General features: G+C 37.0%; 1 protein-coding gene across 7 annotated transcripts in view; it reads right to left on the minus strand.

Annotated features, from left to right (window-relative positions):
- Positions 1-437: 437 nt before the first annotated feature.
- ORC5 (origin recognition complex subunit 5) overlaps positions 438-22,937 on the minus strand; it is a 69,658-nt gene continuing 47,158 nt past the window's right edge. For 5 of the 7 annotated variants that reach the window (XM_090135742.1, XM_031596022.2, XM_031596099.2 and 2 more), the window contains 2 exons: positions 5,638-5,750; positions 438-2,090 (listed from right to left, as the gene is read on the minus strand). In XM_090135742.1, coding sequence (XP_089991868.1) covers positions 2,045-2,090; positions 5,638-5,750 — 159 coding nt within the window. In that variant the 3' untranslated portion in view covers positions 438-2,044. Of the gene's footprint in view, positions 2,091-5,637; positions 5,751-13,276; positions 13,491-22,937 lie in introns of those variants that run through there. The other 2 variants (XM_090135716.1, XM_090135729.1) reach the window with 2 other exon arrangements.

Raw genomic sequence — 22,937 nt, forward strand, 5'->3', positions numbered from 1 at the left:
GTAGGTGCTTTGGTTTTCAGCCATGCTGGCAACCACTGAGCAGGACCTTCATAAGCTTGCACTGTCCTTCTCCAGCAGTACAGCCCCATCTCCCTTTGTTGAAAGCTGTAAAAAAAGGTCAGCTGAAGAATTTTCAAAATTTTGTGACTTGAGAGCTGCAGGACTTCATAAATTAGTATCAGTCACATGGTGTTTCATATATCCAAGTGTAATCCACATCAGATATCTGGAAAAACTATGATGCATGGCTGTTTCTCTGCATAGTTTAAGTGTAACAGCTCAAACTTCCTTCACGAATTTTCAGCCTTTGGTAGTCAGGCCAAGCACAAGAGCTGAACTCAGCCCATCACAAGCTCCAAAAAAAGAAGTAGCTGTAAAGTTTAGTCCCAAGAACAACTTGCATACATTTCTATTAGTAAAAACAAAAGTAGGCAATAAACATTTTGAAACAGGTCATATATTTGCATCCATTTATTTCAGCAAGTGTGACAAATGTTGCCACCTCATGGACAGGTGCAGGGTTTGATGTAGCTCAGCAGTCGGAAGGAAAACAGATCACAGAGATGACTCATTGCTGCCCTTTCACATTCTCCTGAGGAGGGAAATGACAGCTTGGCCAGAAGGATGCTTCTGTTGCTTAGATTCACCTGGAACTCCTTCATCTGAGTCCAAATCCAGAAGCAGAAGCCTGGCTACATGTTCACAATTGGAAAAAAAAATAATGAGAAAGAGCTACACACGTTCAGGGTATTTGACCATCTCCAATATCAAGGCAAGTGTGTATTTTTCTTTTCAGAAATCCATAGAAGTCAACACACGACGTAGCATGGTCTTATACTATGAAAGAGTCAGAGGCAAGCATTCAGGAACAAAATATCCAAATAACAGGCTATGGGACCCTGAGTCTTCAAGATGGTGAAAAAAACTTTACATTTATGAAGTCAATAATCCTTAAGTGGGCCAATGGATTTCAATACTCTATAAAGGTAACAGCAGCTGGGACACCTCTGCTTGTAAACTGTGGATAAACACAGTTTCATTGTATTCCACCATATATTTCCAAAATCAAAGCTTTGTGCTGTTACAGAACTACATTGATTATTCATTATTACACCTTGCTTGGACAACCACTACAGGAATACTTTGTCAACTGTTGAACCTCTCCCTTTCTGATGGAACGGCAGCTGTACCACACTTCTCTATAGGACTGACATCGTTACAAAAACCACCACAGTGTGCATCTTAAATTACATTCTTTAAAACAGCATTATAATTAGCACTCTACAGAATTGGATAAGCTTAAAGGAAATTTAAAATGTTCAAGAAAAAAAAAAACTTTCAAGTTCAGGTTAGAATTTCATGAATTAATGAGTTTTTAAAAGCAAGTATCATAAAAATAGATTCGTAGTTAACATTTATGAATGGTCTGAAAAAGGACAGTATGATGATTAATTGGGAGTTCCCAATCACTGTGATCTCCAGATAACAGTGTAACACACTGCCTACGAATGACTGAAGAGAAAGCATTTATACCAGCTTGATTTTAAATATTTTCTTATATTTATTGTATTTCGCTACTCCACTCTCCTAAAATGGTAGCCTCAGGAAAAGCTACTTTGGCAGGCAATTGGAAAGATTCCTGTGGAGAGGAAGTGAAAAGACTGGGCATACAAACAAGGGCTGCTGCCATGTTCAAAGCACTGGGGAGAGTTCATAGAGCAAAATGCAGTCCTAAGTAAATGGGTTTCAGGCAATTTCAGTGTTAAGATAACATCATTAAGAGTAGAACAGATTGTGCTCAAACCCTGCTGTTTATAATTAACACATTGCTTCCAAATACTCCAGGGTCCCCGGTAAATAGTCCTCTGCTCAGATCTACCCAGACCAATCAGAATATTTTCATCAGAATCCATGCTGGGCCAGCACCTGTTTGGACAAATCCAAAAGAGCCAAAATACTCTTCTTTCTGGCCAGCTAAGTAGAGAGATGAACACAGCTTGCCTTAGTCATTGTCACAGTGTCCATATGGCTGTGAAGCTTGTTTTCACAAGAAATCGTACAAGTACTTTATTATGTCGAAGTTCACAGTCCTATAAACAAAAACACAGTATATTGGAGCAAGCATTGTAACAGTGCTAAGACTTCAGCCTGTTTGGAGACATATATGTGAGACACAGCACTATCAAAATCAAGGAATATTTCCAAATAAAGGCCATCAAGATTTAATTTTTAACTTAATCTTTAATTAAGTTCCTTCTTTCTATTTATTCAAATTTTGTTAAGTTTGAAAAAAATAAAGCAGCTTTCTAGCAACAACTGAAAGATTCTTATTCCAGTCATTATGCAGTAAAAATATCTACGTACATTTTCATATGGTAAATATGATATTCCTGTTGGCGATGCAAAGTTGCAGCCTTTTATGCTATTGAATGTTTTGTTCATTTTCCAAACCACCTGTTTTACCATGTACTACATAACTCCTTCATCTCCACTCATTTGCAGTCTGTGTTCTTTCAGTCTTGACACTAGTTGACCCATATTCGTAGCTAAATTTGAAAAATCTGAGAACACTACTCAATAGGGTAGAAGATTTTAATGTATACTTTTATACTTCAATAGCAGGCAGAATGAACAGCAGTAAAATAAAACATATAATTATTTCTTTTTGTCTTCAAACTCATTCTGTCACACAATCTAACACTCAGACTTTGAGATTTACTGCCTGAACAAATAACACAAATTACTGCATATAATGACAAGTATAAAATTAAAAGTTTTTTTGTTTTTTTTTGTGTTTTTAAGTATTCAACGATTCAAAAATAACTGTTCTCAATGCTAAGTGAGATTAACTGACTGAATGTCTTGTTTTCTAGGCTGCAATCATTTAATATTCTCTACTCACGCACTATTCTGTAACCCACTTTTCAAGAAGTTTTTATAGAACATCATGTTGAGAAGAGAAAAAGTTCAGAAATCCCCATGATACCTAATAAGATATAATGTATTGGAGTCTACCTAATAATCCAATGACAAAACTAAAGGATATTAAATGCCACTGTTAGATTCATATTACCTTATGTTGCTCAATAAAAATGCTACTTATAAGGCTTTCCACAGAAACAAATCACATTCTAACAAACACCAACCTTATTAGCTCAATGGAACTCAACCACTGTCATAAGAACAAGATCATTAGAGACTATATTAAAAGCTTCATGACATTCTATGAACATTAAGTGATTCCTACTTCAGCTACAGAAAGATTATAAAGCTGAGTTTGAGACCTGTTTATCAGAAATGAAAAGTTTCTTAAAAAGAAATGCCTAAACTGACTTGAACTGAAAATGTAAATACATAGTAAAAAGTATGGGAATTTATCTCCAAAGGTTGAACGTATGTAATAGAATAGAGAGAGACATGAAGTTCTACAGTATTAAACAGAAAGACTGTGCATTGGAAGAGGTTATCACACTAAAAGCCACCACAAAGACAATTAAGTTTGCTCCCCTTTTCCAAAAGCAGGTGGGTTTTGGCTTTAAAAAAAAAAAAAAAAAAAAAAAAAGCAGACTTCATTCTTGCTCTAAATAAATAAATAGATTAATAAATAAAAGCTGAATAGCTTGAATAGGGGTGGGGAGGGGAAGGAGAGGGCACAATTGCCTGTCCTACTCTCCAGCCCTGCAGAAGTAAGTTTGTCCAGCAGCAAGGTTGAGATGCTAACAAGGATGAGGTATTTGAGGATTTTGATGCCTAGTTATTTTAGTGCTACTGTAGTAATGAAATGAAAGAATCAGGAGAGAGTCTACTTACTCAAAGTGTACTGTGGTTGAAATGCCAAAGTAGTTCCTTCTCTGCAATAAATGTATTTCTACCATTTGTGGTTAAAAACTACAAGCATCTGCAATGTTAGAGCACAGCTAGCCAATGATCACACATTCAGCCTTCAGCAAGTCTCATCAAGACAAGGGAGAAACCTATTTATTGTGGGTTCAGGAAACTTTTAATCTCACCCATCCTTTTCTTAAGAATATAATAAAGACAGTGGGTTGGAAAAAAACTCAATAATTTGTAACAAAGGAATAATTACAGAAAAAAACTCAACAGAACAGGATTAAAGAACAGTCCAACTTTAAAACGTCAGATCACTTAAATGGACCTATTTGTGCAGCCTATATACACTTCCACATTACTTGGGGGGAGGGAATTGCCGTCCTCTTCATAACTCGTAGGAAAAATCAGTCAGAATATATGCATGCACATCTGACCTAAAGGCCAGGACAATGTGTTATGCACTGAGGTTAGAAGTAACAACATCTCTATCAACTTTCTCTGTTAAACATAAGCTGCACAGCCCAAGTTTTGGTCCTGTTTTCTCTCCACCTGTACTGTACGGCAACTCTAATAGAGTCCACAAAACTTCAAAGGATGTTGAAGTTGTAGGCGAAGGGCCATTGTTTCAAGTGTCAGAATTTGAGAAGTACATAGTCAGTACAGAGTTTAAAACCTGGTTTCTGTACTCATAGTAAGTCAGAGCAGAAGCAAGAGCATGGGGATGTCTGCACACAGTGATCCATGTTGCTCAACAGATGGTCTGCTGTACTTGGTACCAGTGGGAGCTTTTTCAGGGCATCATTCACATGTGACTTTATTGCTGGAAACAGCAAATTGATGCAGCAAAGCCCTGGAGATGCTAGCAGTTATGGCCCAGCCAGGCCTGAACAAGACGAAGTTTTGCTTCACTGTGCCTGTATGTGGTTCACTGACCTGACTATCAGACATTTCATAGCTCAAGGAAGCAACGTGGGCACTGAGGATAGGGGATACAGTCTGAAACACAGATTCCTCTAAAGTCCCATATTACAGAGGAGAGGTGGCCTTCATAACCTTTTTCTTTTTGCCACATGTCATTCCTGGGCACTGGTCTGGCTACATATTCTTTAACCAAGACCTGCTAATTGAGCTGGCTGCAGCAACATGTGTGAGGTAATACTGTTTGGATTTCATGTCAGTGAGACATCATTTGGATTGTTGCCTATATATTGCATGCAGTTCTGTCTGTAATTTATCACCATCTCTCCTGATGCATCTGGAACTGCTCTCCAATTCCCAGACTGAAGGCTTTGAAAGAACAGGTAATTACTACCTTTGACGTACCTACATTGAATTATTGAATTACTTTGTATTAACTACAGAAGACAGACAATGTGGAAGATTTCTTATAACCTAGGCAGCTTTTATGTAAGTTGTAAAACAACACTTCTGAGAATTAAATATCGGTTTGGACTTAAATACTATAATGTGCCTCTGGTAATAAAGTGGACTGCTGTTTTAGATCAGTATATTCATGGGAAGTCCCTGACTTTCATTAAGCACAAAGACAGTATGTTACTGTGACACACTAAAGCAGTTCTTTGGCCTACTCCTGTCACTGTAAGATAGCTGTTTTTCAAAACAGGATTGAAACTTATCTCAAGTTCAACACCTCCCGTAGATAAGACTCATTCACTCATTCTTCAAAAACATCCACAGATATCCATTCTGATCTGCAGAGAGCTAACATAAAGGCTGGGAAAAATACAGGTTTTAAGTCTCATTCAGACTGGCACATTTAACACCAAGTGTCTCCATAAGGCTCACCGGGCAATAGCTCTGATGAAGTCCAGGGATACGGTACATTTGTATCGGGGTCCATCAAGCTGGTCATTGTTGCCAACCACAGACAACAACTGGAGAGTCACAAGGGAGGTGATCTACAAACAAGAAACATCAGTAATATTAATCATTTTTGCTAACATGAAGAGCAGTGGCAATCTTTTTTTTCCTGTTTGTCATTAGTGCATCTTCCCAAGTTACAATATTCTCATACTTCAGAAAGTTATTCGTGGTTTCTCACCGATTTTCACATAGTCCTGGAACTAGAGAACTCAGGAATGCTTGTACATTTTCTCTATGACATTTTCAGCACAGGCAGTGAGGCATACAAGCTAAATCCTTCCAATCAAAGTTATTCTGGAGTTGCGATCAGAGAGAGGAAGATCTTGGGGGAGAATAACAGGCATGAACTGAACATCTTCCAGATCTCTGCCTGACAGCCAGGACAGACTTTGATTCTCTTTCCTTTATATCTGAAGACCTCCTCATCAATTTTCACACTCAAAAGTTGAATTTTCTTGTTCCAGCTCATACCACATTTTGAACAGATGGATAGTATCACTCTATTCCAGCTAAAAGAAAGGAATTCAAAGGTCAGAAAGAAAAGGTCTGAAGACCATGTGCCTGAAAGGACAGAAATTTGCCTATAAAAACTCATGCAGTGCCTTGGCAGAGCTGCCGATTATTGTATCAGTACAGCAGTGTACCAGCATATTTGTCACTGTCTTCTTCTTCCCAGGGATGACTGCAGTATCACCGAAGTGCAGTCAAAGGACGTCAGCACTGAATGCAGTCAGGCTGTTCTGCCTCAGGAAAGAATCCTGCAGTGATTCTGCTGCCACCCTACCACCACCCCTGGGAAAGAAACTGGTTAAAGCAAAGAACAAGAAAATATTTCCCTAGCCTTTGCAAAGGATGCTGCTGACAACTCAGTGCAACAAGAATTGGTATCTCAGCACAGCCCTACTTTTCAGAAAACAAACAATCACCACAAAACAAAAGGCTATGACCTGCTTTCGTCTAAAGATAATAATATAGTAAGGAATATGAAGCATGAATGGTATTGAGAAAGAGCATCAATTCAAAGCTTCAAGGAAACATGCTGCTATAAAAGGTAGCAAGTATCAGAATCAATTAAAAAAACCCTAACTCAGTAATAACCCCACTCTTCCACTGGAAGTGAACTTTGTCTTCAAATGTGTGACAGGACTTGCAGGAGGTACAAATTTCCCTCCTGTGGACATGGTATGAAAAAATTACACTTGTGGAGAATAGCAAAAAATATGAGCATCAAGAATGAGGCAATCTTTTATATGAGCTTGTGCTTAACTTTCTTGTATATGGCATTAGGCAACAGTAATTAGGATGTCATCTTTCTGCAAGGTATCTGGAGTCTGGTTAAGGAACACAGGCCTCCCTCTGCTCACCAAGACAAAGACTTAATTCAGCTCAATAAATTACATTAAAGAGAAGCAGATGATTTACAAATTCTTAGTGCTGAAAGCATTTAAGAAAACTGAACTTGCTATAGTGTACATGGTTCAAAACACAGATCATTAATCACTTTGGACTTGTCCTTGAATTGTAACCAATCTCAAACTTGTTACGTGTTTGTTTTCTTAGAATACTCATGAGTTTGAGAGCATATTTTTCTACACTCTTCATCCAACAAAGTCTTTATTTAGCTGTAGTAGTCTGCTGTTGCAATTGCTGTTCTACACCCCAATGCCCCATTACTGCCTAATCACTTCTGCAATATGCACTTGCAGCTGGCCCCATGTTCAGAAATTACCAGTGAAGGAATTGCAGAAGGCTCCTAAAAGCTTCCAATGAGCCCAGCAAAAGTCTAGAGATAGCTTGGAGCTATTGCAGTTTTGTGAGATGCAAAAGTGACTTTGCTGCTGCATTGCAAATGTTCCAGCCATGATTTAACAGCAAATCATAATTGATTTTTTTCCAACTATCACCAAATGCCACATATGTAACATAAGGTCAGCAGTATAAAATTCCTCACTGAAGGCTGGCACTATAAATCCAAAATAGTGTCAGACTACATGTGAAGTTTCATTAATGTTTCAGACCCAGTATTACCAGACACAGGTTTTTGATCACGTCAGAATTAGTTAGTTAGCAAGCCACATTTAACTCATTTCTTTCAAAAGCCATCCACTTATTTAGCTTAATAAAAATGTCATCGTAGTGAAAGGAATGTCTAAACACTGAGCTCCATAATTGAGACTGCTTAAAAAGGAAGAAGTAGACAGAACTGCTGCTTTCAATTCATGCATGTTTTTAATTAATTCAGGTAGGAAACAGCTCTCTCTCTGAAAAGGCTCAGAACTGACAAAACCAGAGTCCATATCTCAGGGGAGCAGCCCTGGGATCATGTCACCTACGGACAGTCAAAGGTTACATTCTAGAATACCTAACTTGCGAGTCTTCAGAGTAGAATTCAAGCTACAGATGTCTACTCCATACGTGGAGAAAGGCAGAGAAATCAGGAGGACATGCAAGAGCCTCCATGTTGTTCTGTGGGCACCAGCCCAGAGCTCTGTTTGCACAGCTTTCTCAACAAGTTCAGGAAAAATCAAAACCAATGGTTTTATGAGGGTTCTGTCACCCCAAAGCAACAACTTTCTTTTGTTTGCTTGTTTCCTGTTTTATACAAATACAATACAACACTTCCACAGATAGGCCAGCGACAGAACTGGGTGATGCACACTTCTGGCAGTAAGTTGTTTTGTCAGAAGATTCAGTTTTGCTACAAGTGGAATTAAGTCCCTGAAGCATTTTGTGCTCAACCCATCTATCTAGATCTGATTCATAGGAAAGATGACTTTCTTCATCAGTTATTATACCATCTAGGTCATAGAAGGCTTGATTTTCCCTGACACAAGGGATTTGGGCTCCCCTTAGCTGAGCATCTGGCACTAACCTGGGGCATGGGTAACTCTGGAGGTAACCTATTCTTAAATGAAGATATGTCATCATATTTGAAAAAAATAAAAAAGCAGTATCAACCTAATTATACTTCTTGGCACAAAGAAGTGTTCAAAGCTTTTTTTTTTTTTTCCTTAAACACTGTGCATACAGTGGCTGCATTTCATTGTCACAAAAGCTGGAAAAAAACATCTGGCAAGAAGAGCCTAGCAACTAGCCAGAAGAATTGTGTGGGTGACATAAAAGAAGAATATTTACTGAGAATCTTCTGAACAAAGGAAATTACAGTTGGGAGAAGTATTTTAAAGCTATTCATAAAATTAAAGTTATATGTAGCAATAATTTAACACCAGCAAAAGCTAATAAGTAAATGGAATTTTCTACAAGAGGAACAAGAAAATCTAAAGAAAAGTTAACAGAAAGAGAAAAACGAATAGGTGTCATTTTTATGTTCTAAAATAAACCAGGACTGAGCTTTCTTTGGAATGCATTTATGTGAGAAACCTGCTGCTGAAAGCCTGGCTGCAAGGTGGGAATACCCACACATACATGGCCAATTGTTGCTGCAGTGACCCCTCAGAATGCTTCTGAAGATTCGCTGGTCAGAGACAGACAGGGACAAACCTCTGGAAAAAACACAGAGTAAACCACCAGCCATCCTTAAAGGCTGCCTTTTTCCTATCAGCCTGAGCTAACAGACGGCCTTGCATCATTTCCCCACAGAAACAAAGGCAGGCTTTGTTAGCACGCTGCTGCGAGGGGGCAAGAAGAATTCCAGAAGTGAGAGCTGTCCATGGGGAAAGGCCAGGCTCTTCCCATCAACACGGCATGCCTGAAAGCACTGACAGAGGTGCAGAACACAACTGAATTCAGAAAAGTGGTAGAGGCATACATGGGTTTTGTTTGGTTCTGAACAGCAGAATACCTCAGGAAGAAGTCTGGATAAATCGTGTGGCATCTCTCGAAGTTAATGGTTAAACTAAACTGAGGAAATGATGTTGACTGCTATAAGAGATGCGACTGAAGTATCACCAAGTAGAACACTCTAAACTGGACTAGACAAAATCCTATGAAAAAACACTGCTTTAGGAACAAATCTCAAACTGCCAGAGATGTACTGGATGATCTACAAGGTATTTTTCATCTCTACAGTCTACAATTTCTTATTACCTTGCTGTACTATTAACTGCAACTCTTAAGTCTGGGTTACTTTCTGAAACTGACAGCTTTAACCTATTTTACGATTCTGAACCTCAAACCAGTCAAGGTATTAAGAACTTCCATAATTTAAATTATAATACTCAGACAACAGTACTATATTATTTCACAATCATCAAAATTTATATGCACCTGAGTACTCTGCACCACCATCACCACACAGCTCTCAAAGCACAAATGCAGCTTGTGCACTTGTTCAAACCCCACTGCTGCTTGTAGTTCAACTCAAGCACATGTTAAAGCTGCTGCTGCTCAGTAAGACAGTCTGAAAACCAGATGCTATTTAGAAAGCACCTTTCAATCACCACGACTGCAGAACTAGTCTCCTGGAGCTGAATTCAATGACCCCACTACAAATTACCTGCTCAAAATGGTTTCAATCAAAATTATATCCAGAATATGTTCAGTGTGCCAGCCCTGGTAGGAAAGCCAACAAATGGGAATTTAATGATAGAAATAGCAATTACATATTTTTAAGCCAGCAATTGATCAAAACTGCTCTTATAAAAATTACTAAAAGTAAATCAATATTTTTTCTGAATGCTTACGTTTTAACAGACAGTTAAGTACTTTATAAAGTATTTTGTTAAATTTTCCATTGGTAGTTGGTCAAAGTTTCCATTCTCAGTAGCGCCCCAATATTTCTAACTATACCATACCATTCTTGCCTTATTCTTTACCTTGTCAAACTGCTTAAAGCCTTTAAGTGTACAGTTAAAGGTTTGCTGATATATGCTTCAGTTGTTATCTTTTTCTCAACTTAAGTTATTCCTTCTCTTTTTAAACCATCTTCTGAATGTAACCCAAATGTTTCCGGCCAAAGCCAGAGAGATATCTCAGACATAGCTCCAGGGGAGGAACTCTGTTGCCTTCTCATGATAACACACACAGACATTGGTAACTCAACAAGACGCTGCAGTGCATGGCAGATATATTTGTCATTGCTGTGCAACTGTAAGGTATCCATCCCCTTTAGAAGCCTGCTTTTTTTTTCTTCTTTTTTCTATGAATATTTGTGCTGTTAGGTTTCTTTTTTCCCCCTATACCAGTTATTTTTGTATTTCTTTTCATATTTTTCTGTTGACTCTATATACCACACCACGTATATTTTAAATAGTCTCTGCACATTTCATCAATCAGTTGACAATACTTTACAAAAGACTTTCTCAGATGGAGCAAGCAGAACACTGGCAGTGATAATTACCCTGAACAAGACACAAATGTTGGCAAATTCCAGGTGAGACAGCATACTCGTCACTAAATGTTCAACAAGTGAGCTCAGACCACTTTGTTACCTCTAAAATCTGATGTTGCTTAGGCTTGCTGTTTTTTTTAATTATTATTTTTATACCTATTTAAGAATTTCAAAATGCTTTCTTAATATGTTTAGCTGTTCCCAGGCTGCACTTTTGACAGCATGGCAGGCAGAGAGATTTGAATCATATTTTCCTTTAAAAACTATCATGCCGTATCCCTACAATTCTACTTTCAGCTTTCAGTCTTAAGTACTTCCTGGATCATGATTATTCTGTATTACTGAAACCATTAGGTCATAGCACTTTTTTCATGAGTGCACGGCATTTTATCATAAAAGCAAGAAACATTTTCTCTCTAACACAATGACTCCCATAGATGACTTTTTCAGAATCCTAGGAAATTCGCTTCAGGTTCCTAAGTCATTTTATTCACGACCAATTTATGTGAGTACACTGCTTTTAGTCAAATCTTCTGCACTTGTTGTTCTGCATCTCTGTATTATGGTCATCTCTGACTTCATTTACAGATTTAAACAAGTTACACTTTTGGCTCTTTCTTTGGCCACTGTCACATTGGTAGCTCAGTCCTTCACTAAGACAGATAAAACTCTCAACAATTCTTAGAGTTTTAAAAATATAATCCTTCTGTTTTCAAGAAAAAAAATGTTAACTTACTCTTGAACTTTATGCTGCTCGGCTCACTAGTTTGTACCATACCATCTTAAATGTATTTCACGAACATCTTCATAGCAAAAAAGTTTCTTAAGTCCATGGCATAGAATCTTGAATGTTTACATTACAAAATTCCTTCAGTTTCAATTATATGGGTCATAACTATCATTCCCATATGGTATGTTTCCCACTGTATAAACAATGTGTATCACTTGCCCTGTTGTACTCTGTCTAACTTTGTGTCCCACTTACGCTAAATATTTGACAAAACGTGTTGCTGATCTCATAGGCTGATTCAAGGCGTAAGTGTGAATCTTTCACTTTTTTTCCTTCTCCCCTCCTCCCGTCCCATAAATCACTCACCTTCTTTCAGACCATTTCAGCATACTAGAAGCTGTCTATTTCTACTACATTTTCCCATAAATCAGCTTCCTTGATGGCTTTTCTCTTCAATCATAAGTGAAGCAGCAAATGTATTTTTTTCCTTCAAGAAGACATCCTCACCTTCCCCTAGAATTTATATTCTTTTTTAGAATCAATTCTCTTCCAATCTGTCTTCTACATCTTTTTGCTTGGTGACAATTTAATTTATAGAATCACAGATTTGCTCAGATACCTGCAAATCTTGAGTCATCAGTGTAGCATCCTTTCATCTCTCCTTTACTGTATTCCCACCTCTACTTTCTCATTATCTCTAGCCTTCACATCTTTACTTTCAAAAAACATTTAAAAAAAAAATCCACAACTTTTTAAAATGCAGTGAAAACAAAGCTCCTGTTTCATGAATACTGAAACAAGGCTCAGTAAACATCCCAGGAAAATAAAATGGCAAGATAAAAAAGTAAGCATCAAAAGCACAGGAGGTGGTATTTCTTCAAATATGCAGTTAGACTGTGGCACACCTGGCCACTGGAAGTTCAGTGAGGTGATACAAGGTTTTACGAAGTTAAGAAAGTAGCTTAACACAATCCATACAACTATTGGGCTGTTAAACACAAAGACTGTCGAATCTGCAGCAAACAGCTGAGCCACACAGTGAGAAGTTGTAATGTACACCAGACAAATTCATCCTATGTTAGCCAATTCTATATTCTTCCCTGTGTGTCTGATATTAACGAGTAGCTGTTATGACACATACACCAGAGGTTATATAATAAATCAATACACATCAATAAAATTTGCATTTTTTACATCCTACTACTTTGTATTTCCCCTTCACCCTTCTCTTGGGTGTCCACAGGAACTTTCTCAATATTAATTACACTATTTTCTCCATACAGTCTGGGGAAAAAAAGTAGAATTTGCTTCTTCCTACCAGCTTCCAGAAAAGTTCAAGATATCTCAAAAGTAGTGAGAGCATCAGCCTTGCCCACTATAATTGTCACAATAACAGAATTTTCTGAAAGCAATTCAATAATTTATTCATTTTTGAACTATTCTTAGATGGTTCTTTAGAATTATAAACAAATTTATTCTCCACTATTTTTATTTGGTAGATAAATTTTGAGAAGGATCCTTTTTCTCTTAGAACATCTACTTTAGCATTAATTCAATGTGCACAAGGAGAACAATAGAAAGCAATTCACAACGATGTTAAAGTACTTTGTCATCTACCCCGAGAGGCACTCTAAAAATTTGCTTAAATACTTTTATCTCAAAATACATTTCTGCACCCGAGGATATATGTGGAAATTTCTTCAGAAACTTGCTAGTCTTGGAACAGTCTGCAGTTTATTTTGATCCTCCAAAATGCTGAAAAACAAGAGTTGAATGTATTTAAAATCTGCTGGATGCACACACATTTGAATCATTCCATAACAACCTGGGGAAAGCACTCCTAACCACAGGGTCTAGAGACAAGTTGTAGACAGATGATTCAAAAGTACTTGCCTTTCTCCTTTGAATTTTAAAATCAGAGCAAACAAAGATGGTAACAGACGGTCAAAAGAACACCTGGGGAATTATGCTTACAGTTCTTTTGATTACTTAAATCAGGCAGCTTCATAACACGGACACCAAGCAAAGGCTGGCTATTTTTCAAGGCACAGGCAGTATGGAAGTATCTGTCTGCCTCTCTGTAACCCCACCATCCCAGATTCATTTCTGCTTCGGAGCTCTTACATTCCCAGTGTTTTTCCAGAAGCATTTAAAAAGCTATATTTACATACGTAAGTGTATATATATATACACACACACACACAGACTGTTTCCCTGAAGAGAACTTCTAATGAAAAAGATACTGAGCACACAATCTAAATCCTAAACTCCAGTAACTTTTCCCCTAGTTGTTCATACCCTTCATTTATAGCACCTCTGTCCAACAATGGCAGCTTTCTAGATAATGCAAGACAAGTTGCATCCAGAGCAGACAACCTTAAATATGTTGTCAAATATGTGTACTAATGACATGACCTGATACTCATAGTGTAGAAAGCCCCTGAATTTTTAATACTGTTGTCTTAGCAAAATATAGAGCTGTGTACAACTGCTGACCTTTTACTGCTGTTGGTTTTGCTTGCAGATACAACTTTGTATTGAAAAAATAACGAAAGCAATTAGGATTTCTGACTTGAGCCAAGACAAAAATCAGCACTCACTGATTCACAATGCTGTGAACAGAACTCATGAAATTAAAAGGATAATTCCCACAATGAGATATTTGGGGGCATCTTCTGAGACAAAATTACCTTGCTTTCTCTAAGAAACAGATTTTCAAAGCCTGTTAACTGCAGTCTATTTTTTTATGATTATGATAATTAAGTTGAAAGAATATTGATCCAAAGCTTATATAAGGAAAAAAGATTTTAAGAATTTTTAATTAAAACAACTGCTCCAGGAAGATCTGACCTAAATATTTCTGAAATACAAAAATTAAACATTTTATCCACAAGGCTAGACAAATGGTAACGTTTACAGTAGTCTGAAGTAGGAGTTTGCTCTGAAAAAATGACAATTTAAAGAAATTTATTTTCTATCTTGGGATTACTAAAATCAAATCTAAAATTCTGTTTACTGGTAAAAATCATAGAATGGCTTGGGCTGGAAGGGACCCAAGATCATCAAGTTCCAATACCACTGCCATAGGCAGGGCCCCCAACCTCCAGATCTGGTACTAGACCAGGCTGCCCATGGCCCCATCCAACCTAATTTTGAAAAAATGTTTCCCCTTGCTTTCTTTCTCATATATGGTTTGTTTCTAATAAACCTCCCTAGTCTGTAAACTGCCCTCAAATACATACCACGTGTAAGAGCTCAGTGTCCCACAATAACATAATGTATCTCAACTACTCAAGAGAAGCACTGCAACACACTCAAAATTAACACTATATTCATTGTAACTACATACATCTCCACACATTTCAGTGGTTCTATAATAGAAACAGATAGCAACAGAAATAAAAATAGAAATAAATCATATCACTGAAATATACGAATACATCATCCTGGTTAAAAAAAGCAAAGATCTCTTCTGTTCCAGTATGCTTTCTCTTGAACGGAGCAGCAATAGATGCTTAGGAAAGAGTACAATACAATTGTAAGCAAGAGAAATTCTACAACATACACTCCTGGGTAATCTCCATTTCAGGGACTTAAGTAATTACATATAAAATTATTCACACATACAGATCTGATCTGTTGAAATACGGCATTTCATTTTGTTCTTGCATTGTAGAACTGAAGCTAAAAAGATTGCTAAACTGGGAAATTAATGAACCTAATCAACACATTGCAGGAGAAAATTATGATAAGGTTGCATGTAGTAGGATGAAGACCATCACTCAGTAAGTCAATCATCCTCACTGCTTGAAAAATAAGGAAACCCCATTGCAACAGCACAGAAACTGATGGCTGTAATCAACAATAAGAAAATTTCGCTTTGTTTTTTATAAAAATTTATAAGTATGCAGCAAGTTTACACTACAAAAGTGACTGAATTTGTAACATCCATTTGTATTCATCATTCTACAGAAAGTAAAGCTTCCAGTCATCCATGAATTGATGTCATGAAATATTAAAAATTTAACTTCAGTGACCCATTAAATACCTTTTAGATACAATTGCAAAATATATCTATAAATATCCTTAAGCCTCTTGGATAGAGGATCTTTGAAAGTGGTCGTAAGTACTAGCCTTCCATCTTTTATTCAGTTGTACTGTTTCATCAGATAAAGAGCATGAAACATCACCTGTCAGCACAACACATCATCTGTCAGCAATTAATTTGAAAGGAAATAAACTGTTCTGCAAACACAACACTGTTTTTGTATGCAGTTTCCATCACAACTGTTAAATTTGCTAGTTACACCGTGTATCACTTAGCTTTCCCAACCTGGGAAAAAATAGCTTCTAACACATTTGGCAAGCACACATGTCAGGTAGAAAAGTTCACAGTCAACCAAGAAAACAGATGAAGTAGTGAACTAGCATGCTGTAATATCTGCTAACTATACAGGATAAGAATTTAACTCAGTTTTATCTACAGACAAGTAATAGAACAGGAAGAAAATATCCAGGTTGGGATAGAGGAAGAGACAAACTTTGTATCAAGTAATCTCTTGAAATTGCTCTTTGAATTGCTCTTGGGAGCAGTGTGTGCATTCCATCTAAATATCTGCAAAAGGAAAGTATCGTGTAAGAGCAGCATGCAACTAATTAGTATTTGTCCCGCCCTTCCAGGATACAAGGATAATACTATTTGGACTGACAGAAACACTCAAAGATACAACTCTCCTTCATATCGTAAAGCATCTTGCTATAAAGTTTGGATTAAAATTGGTATAGCTAGTGAGCACTGACTATATGGCTCCTATATCATTTTATTATCATTTATGGAGCACTGATGTCCCGCACAATGCAATTTCTATATGTAGACCAGGAAAGGATTAATGCATAGAAAAAGCAGCACAAGACATCCCACTTTAGTTTCACAGGAATAAAACGCAATCAAAAAAATGCAAATCTCAAGTTTCCATGACTAATTAACATTGATTTTTGCAGTTGATGGCTGTGCCACTCACGGTGTTTTTTCATTAATTGTGTCAAGACTTTTTTGTAACATTCAGTGATAATAAATATGATTTTTGAAGGTTATCACCATAAAGAAGGTTATACCCCAGAAAGTATCACGTTGATCACTAAACCAAAAAATCCATGCAAGAAATTAATGAAAAGATGCAAAAACACAGGAAAGAATTAAACAATGAACGAAGTCTTTCTATTTCATGGATGAAAGATAGCCACTCTCCCTCTATCTACAGAGGGAGACATAGACTGTATCTACGCGTATAGTCTATCTCTCTCTATTCTGTCTACTGCAATGAGAAAAACAGGAGAAAAATGAAACCAAAGGAATAAGAGGGGAAGCAGGTATGATTTGGTAAAGGCAATATAGGTGTCTGATGAAAAGTTACTCGTCATTCCCATTGACTGCGCTGTATCTTGAAGATTTTTCCACCCCTTGAAGGCTTTTCACGTAAGCTTTACATAATGGATAAATAAGTCCCAAGGCTATCTTCTGGCATCTCTTTAGTGCACAGAAACAGAACTATTCCTCCTGCACCTTTTAACCTGTCCATATCAGAACTAGCACTGCAGTCAGTAAATGTTTATAACAAAGAATGGTATCAAAGAATCAGTGGATCAGGGAGTACTGGTTTTAGCCTGCTGCTTTGCAGTAAGGGAAACTCAAGCAGCAGAGATGAATCGTTGTCTAGGGCTGAAAACAACTCAACTCGAAGGCCTTCCCCTCTGTCACTGAAAACTCAGACTTGCTCAGCCTGAAGTTCTTGACATGCCCAAGAAGACTCATTAAAACAGACCACTGGTGGGAACTAGTTATCAGATCGGGACATCCAAACTGTTCCTTCTGAGGTGCCTGGCAGCCTGCACCCTCTTTAATGGTTATACTCGATTTTACTACAACACGTAACAATCTTAGAAGTATCGGTGGACTTTCTTCAAAGTTAACAAGTTATTAAAACTACATTCCCAATACGCAAGGACACCTCTGTGCTTGCATATCTGGTCTGGAGAGGCACTACACATCATTAACACGGCTGATTTGATCTGCGAAGTGTGCTGAGACTTCCTCACCCCAAGAATAATTTAAAGCTACCAACTTCGGAAATTGCATTTCAAAGAATTTTGCACTAAAAAAACAAAACAGAGCAAACGTTCATTAAAAAAAAGACTTTTCTGTCCCTAAAATGATTCCCAATTTATTTTATAACAGAGAAATTGTGCAATATGAATGCTACCATGGTAACGACTCACTTTATTGAACAAGAGAGAAAATAATTATCCCAAACCTGTGCATCATGCAAGCACATGCAGTAAATTTAGTGCTGTCCTTTCCCTCCTTGCTATTTTTCCTCTTGCAAAGAGAGATAGATTTTGAATTTATGCATTATAGCAAGCCAGGCATCATTCTGCTTGTTCCTCCCACTTCTTTGTATATTTTACACCTCTTGAGGGCACGATGTGAAGGACCCAGTTACTTACAAAAAGAAAAAGGGATTAATGAATCAGAAATGCTCTTCCCCCTCCTGAGTTAAGTACAGAAGACTCCTATGTAAATGCTTCATGCATTTAAGAAAAAGTGAAGCCCTAAGGCAAGCACAGCACATGCTTAGTATTCACTCAGTATACTGAAACAGGAACCTTACATTTATAGTAAACCAAAAGTTATTAATCTCCAAACATAAATAAAACCTCATTTTACTGTTTGGTCCAAATATTCTTTGTGATATTATGTTCTTGACCACATTGTTACATTTTATATACAAGGGGCCATAATATTTTCAGAAGAACAGCACGGATAGAAGCCATACAAATCCAATTACTCTCAATAGAAGTTGTATAGCTAAATCCCTGTGCTTGCCTTTGACATTTTGGAAGCAGTGGGGGAGGTTTTACAAGCAGTGAATGTATTATCCAAAACTCAGTTTTCTCTAAAGAAAAATAAAATAGATAGATGTAGACATACTCAGATATCAACAAATATTTATGTGACTGTCAGTAAAACCACATTTCTAGCAAAGCAAGAAATGATTTCCTCAAAACTCTACCAAAAATAACAGTATTATCCTGCAACCTGCACAATAAAGCTAAATGCATATATATATTAGTTGGATAAATTAGTCTTATCTTACCTCCAGTTTTGATCTTTTAACTTCATTTGCAGTGGATTTGCCTAACAAAATGCTCAGGAATTAATTAAATCTTGTGCTCACAGTTAGGGGACAACCAAAACAAAGTGTTTGGGGTGTATTAAATTTATGTTTTCAAATGTTACCTTAAAGAAGAGACTTGGAAGTGCTGTTTAAAAACATGATCTTGTTTGCCATGGACCTTCATCAGTTTATTTTTCTTAACTATTCCAACAAACAGTAGAAACAAAAGTACTCTCATCCAACCTCAGCAATTGGTAGATTTCTTCCATTACTGGGGACAATTGAGGTTTAAGCACATTCACACACTGAGAAAAATGTTATTTTAATATGCTGCCTTCATGGAGCTGGAGCTCTCCAAACCATCCAAATACAACTTATTTTGATACACTGAAATGTAAGCTGTCATGGTATATCCTTTGTAAATACACACACACAACTAAATGTGACTAATACTCCTTATGAAGTTCTTACAGAAAAGGAAAATATAATTCCAGTAGTTCTACTAGTAGAACTCACAATTTCAAGTAAAAGAGACCACTCTTAGCTACAGAGAGATGCCTCCTCTCCTCCCCCAAATCTCTCTAGACTAGTAAAAGGATCTCATGTGGATGAATATGGTATGAAGGTGCTTTTTCCACCTTAAAAGACATTAAAACAAAACCATTAAGCGTGCATGTTTTAAATGTAATAATTTAACAATTAAATCATAAGAATGTTATAACTAGAAAAGTACAAATATTTCATTTTACAGTAATGTAATTTTTGCACTTGAAGGTACTTTTTGTATGGATCCATTTTCCAGTTCAAAAATAATTCACACAACCACAGTGGAGATGACTTCTTATTCTTTTAAGTAGGAGCATTAAAACAAACAAACAAACAAACAAAAACAAAACAAACCTCACAGGAAGGTTCAGCCTGTGTAGCCCATGCACTAGTTTAGAAGTTTTAAATAAAACTTGTTCTATTTCAAATTAATTATAACTATAGAAATACTGTATCCTCAAATAATGGAATAATATCCATGCTTTTTTTTTTTTTTAACCTGCAATGGATGACAAAGCTGATACTAAACTACTGCCAATGGAAGACACCAATAGAAGACATTGCTAGATACAGCAATATTCTGCAGCAGAATGTTCTGAAAGCCTTATAATCTGACTAAAAAGATGTTTACAAAAACATTAGCATGTTTTAAAAATACACATAATCTATTGGGATAATATCTGAAATGGTAGCTTCTCCAGCCAGATGCTCTCCACAAAGCTGCCTTTGAATTTTGGAGTTACACAAAGCTGAGATTTCTGGGCTACAGAACTTCAGTGTATTAAAATGCTTAACGTAATAAAATGTAAGTGATAAAATGTTTCATGTTTCAACTGAATTAAATAAGAAACTGTTCTTTAAAGATAAAAACTTGTATCCATAAGCTTTTGCCAACGCACAATACTCAAATTTCACTCCCCTGACCATGGCTCTTACAACCTCAGCTACTTCTATCCCCTCACAACTCCTTCCTGTTTCTCATTATACCACTTGGCACATCACACACCTTCTGTTCCCCAGATGCACACAGGGAACTGAGTCTGGGTTAGCTGCTGGTGGATGGCCAGCACCAGCTCAAACTGGGAAACCACTGAACAGAAGGCAGTGGTCACCATCCTTTGTTACATTTGTTGGACTTTAATGTCTTTGAAACATCCAACTTTCCATCCATTTTAGTCAGAACCAGATAAGCTAAAAAAGGTTTGCAGGATGTAAATAGACTGAAAGACATGTCAGATATGCAATTCTGGATGCTATTCTGGAAACCAAGCTAGGAGAAGTTCAAGAAATAAGCAGTCCTCTGAAAAGTTGATACCATGAAGATATGGAATAGACACCGATACATAATCACACTCAAATATACTACGGACTTGTGGTGGGGGTGGAAGGGAACACAGCCAGAGTCTTGTCTTCAACAACTCAGGAAGTACTTCAATATTACAGATAAAACAAAAACAGTTGGAAGTAGAAGTACAGCAATTCATTAATGAAACATGCATATCCTTTATTAAAAAAAAAAAAAAATCAGATATAAACCAAAACCTTCTTCCAAAGAAAAAAAAAATTTGGAAAACTGGAACAAGTACAAGATTCCTAAGCAGTTTCCTCCAACCAAACCTTCCCAGTGGTCCCCACAAGCAGTTGCTCTTTGAGGGGATCATGGATGAAGCCCAGGCAATAGTTGTTAATGTATGCAGGATGGCCCACTTCACAAATCAACTGTTAGCTGTTCATTCAGAAATGCGATTTCCATTCAGCTGACCGATGAAAGAATATCTGACAGTAAGATCTTTCATAGGCTAGGTTATAACCATTATCTAGGCCCAGGGCCTAGCTTTTAGTCTCTATGTGGCAATTTTTCTCATGTGGCAAGCCCTGCCCAAGGGGAATCCCCCGTCCCCCTACTTGGGGGCTGGCCCATCACCAACTGCAGCCTAGGCTACAATTTCCAGTGGCAGAATGCAGCCTATTCAAGCTAGCATGATTAATTTAACCAAAAAGAAAACCACAAGCAGAGAGAAATGGATTAAAAACCAACAAAACCCTACACACACATGGTCTTATCTTAGACTTGCCTTGTTAACATTCCACTTTTTTGAGCCACAGGGTGAAGCACTCTCTGGGCATTGCCCAATGCTGACACTATAACCTAGTGCCTTCCCAGTCTCCAGCACAACCCAAGGCTGAATTCAGGTATTGTTCCTCCCATCACAAAGCAACTGAAAGAAAGCCACTGCCAGGTTCCCAGAAAGCTGGGGAAAGGCTTAACTGAATTTAACCCTTAGTGTTCCCTGTAAGCAGCTACACAAAATCCCCTGGGCTAGAGCTACATACAGCATCAATAATTTCCAACTTCTTTGTAACTGCTACATAGTACATTTGGAAATACCACTAGACAGGGGCACACAGCAAGGAAATAGTGTTATGAAATAGTTTCATTTTCTTCAATGAGACCAGATGTTAAAATTTTCCTGTAATGATCCAGAGATATAATATGGTTTACACATTTTCTGTGTTTTCCTCTAACCAATAAATGTATTTAACTTTCAAATTTGCTCTCCAGATTCTCTGTAATTGGAAAATCTAATAATATTGTCTAGATCCAACAAGGGAAAAACTAAGACAAAGGAAAATATATGCAAAATACTGATGGGAATGAATGGCAAATGTTATTTAATCAAGAGGTTAGACTTGCAGAAGTAAAACAGTATTAGCTTATATCGGGTCATCCAAATCTTCAACATATCCAAAGATTCCAGCAACACCAATGAAATTATTACTTATCTAAATATAAAGTCAGCTATTCAGTAAAGATTATTCCAGACATTAAGATATAACATTGCTATGTTTTCATCTGAAATCTTAAGTCTGTCACCTTTACTTCAATATGGAATTAAGTAACTTCAAAAAAGATTGCATACTTCAAAATAAATTTAACAATTTTCTGTATGGATTCTCATATGCTTCCTTAACTTCTATAGTTTAAGTCTGAGTTGCATAATCTTTTCTGAGTACTGCCACTTAATGTCACATTCAGACATTTATGAAGTTGATCAGGTTGATAACTGTGTGTCATTTTACACAATGTACTCAGCCATGATTATACAGTAAGCACCTACAGATAAAATAGAAAAAAATATATTTTCAATGCATTATAAAACTGAAACAAATTATTTGCCCATCTTTTAAAAAAACAGAAAATGTCATTTTCCAAAGGGTTCCACTAATGAGCAGAGAACCATCTCAATATGTCTATCAGTGACCTCAAATACAGAGTTGCTCTACATTAAGGTTATGTCTTGGATGTATATGTGAGCACACGCTTGGAGAATTGGGCTAGTTCCAGTACTTCTCTAGGACAGTGTCCATCTGTAATCACTGCAAAGCAAAGGAAAAAGAAAAAACAGCAACTACAAACAGATGAAAAATAACATGGTCAAACTTCTATGCCCCTGATTTCCAGCTTCAACTTCTTCCTATT

Source organism: Phasianus colchicus, chromosome 1, assembly GCF_987193195.1.
Source record: "Phasianus colchicus chromosome 1, bPhaCol1.hap1.1, whole genome shotgun sequence".
Classification (NCBI taxonomy): Eukaryota; Metazoa; Chordata; class Aves; order Galliformes; family Phasianidae; genus Phasianus; species Phasianus colchicus.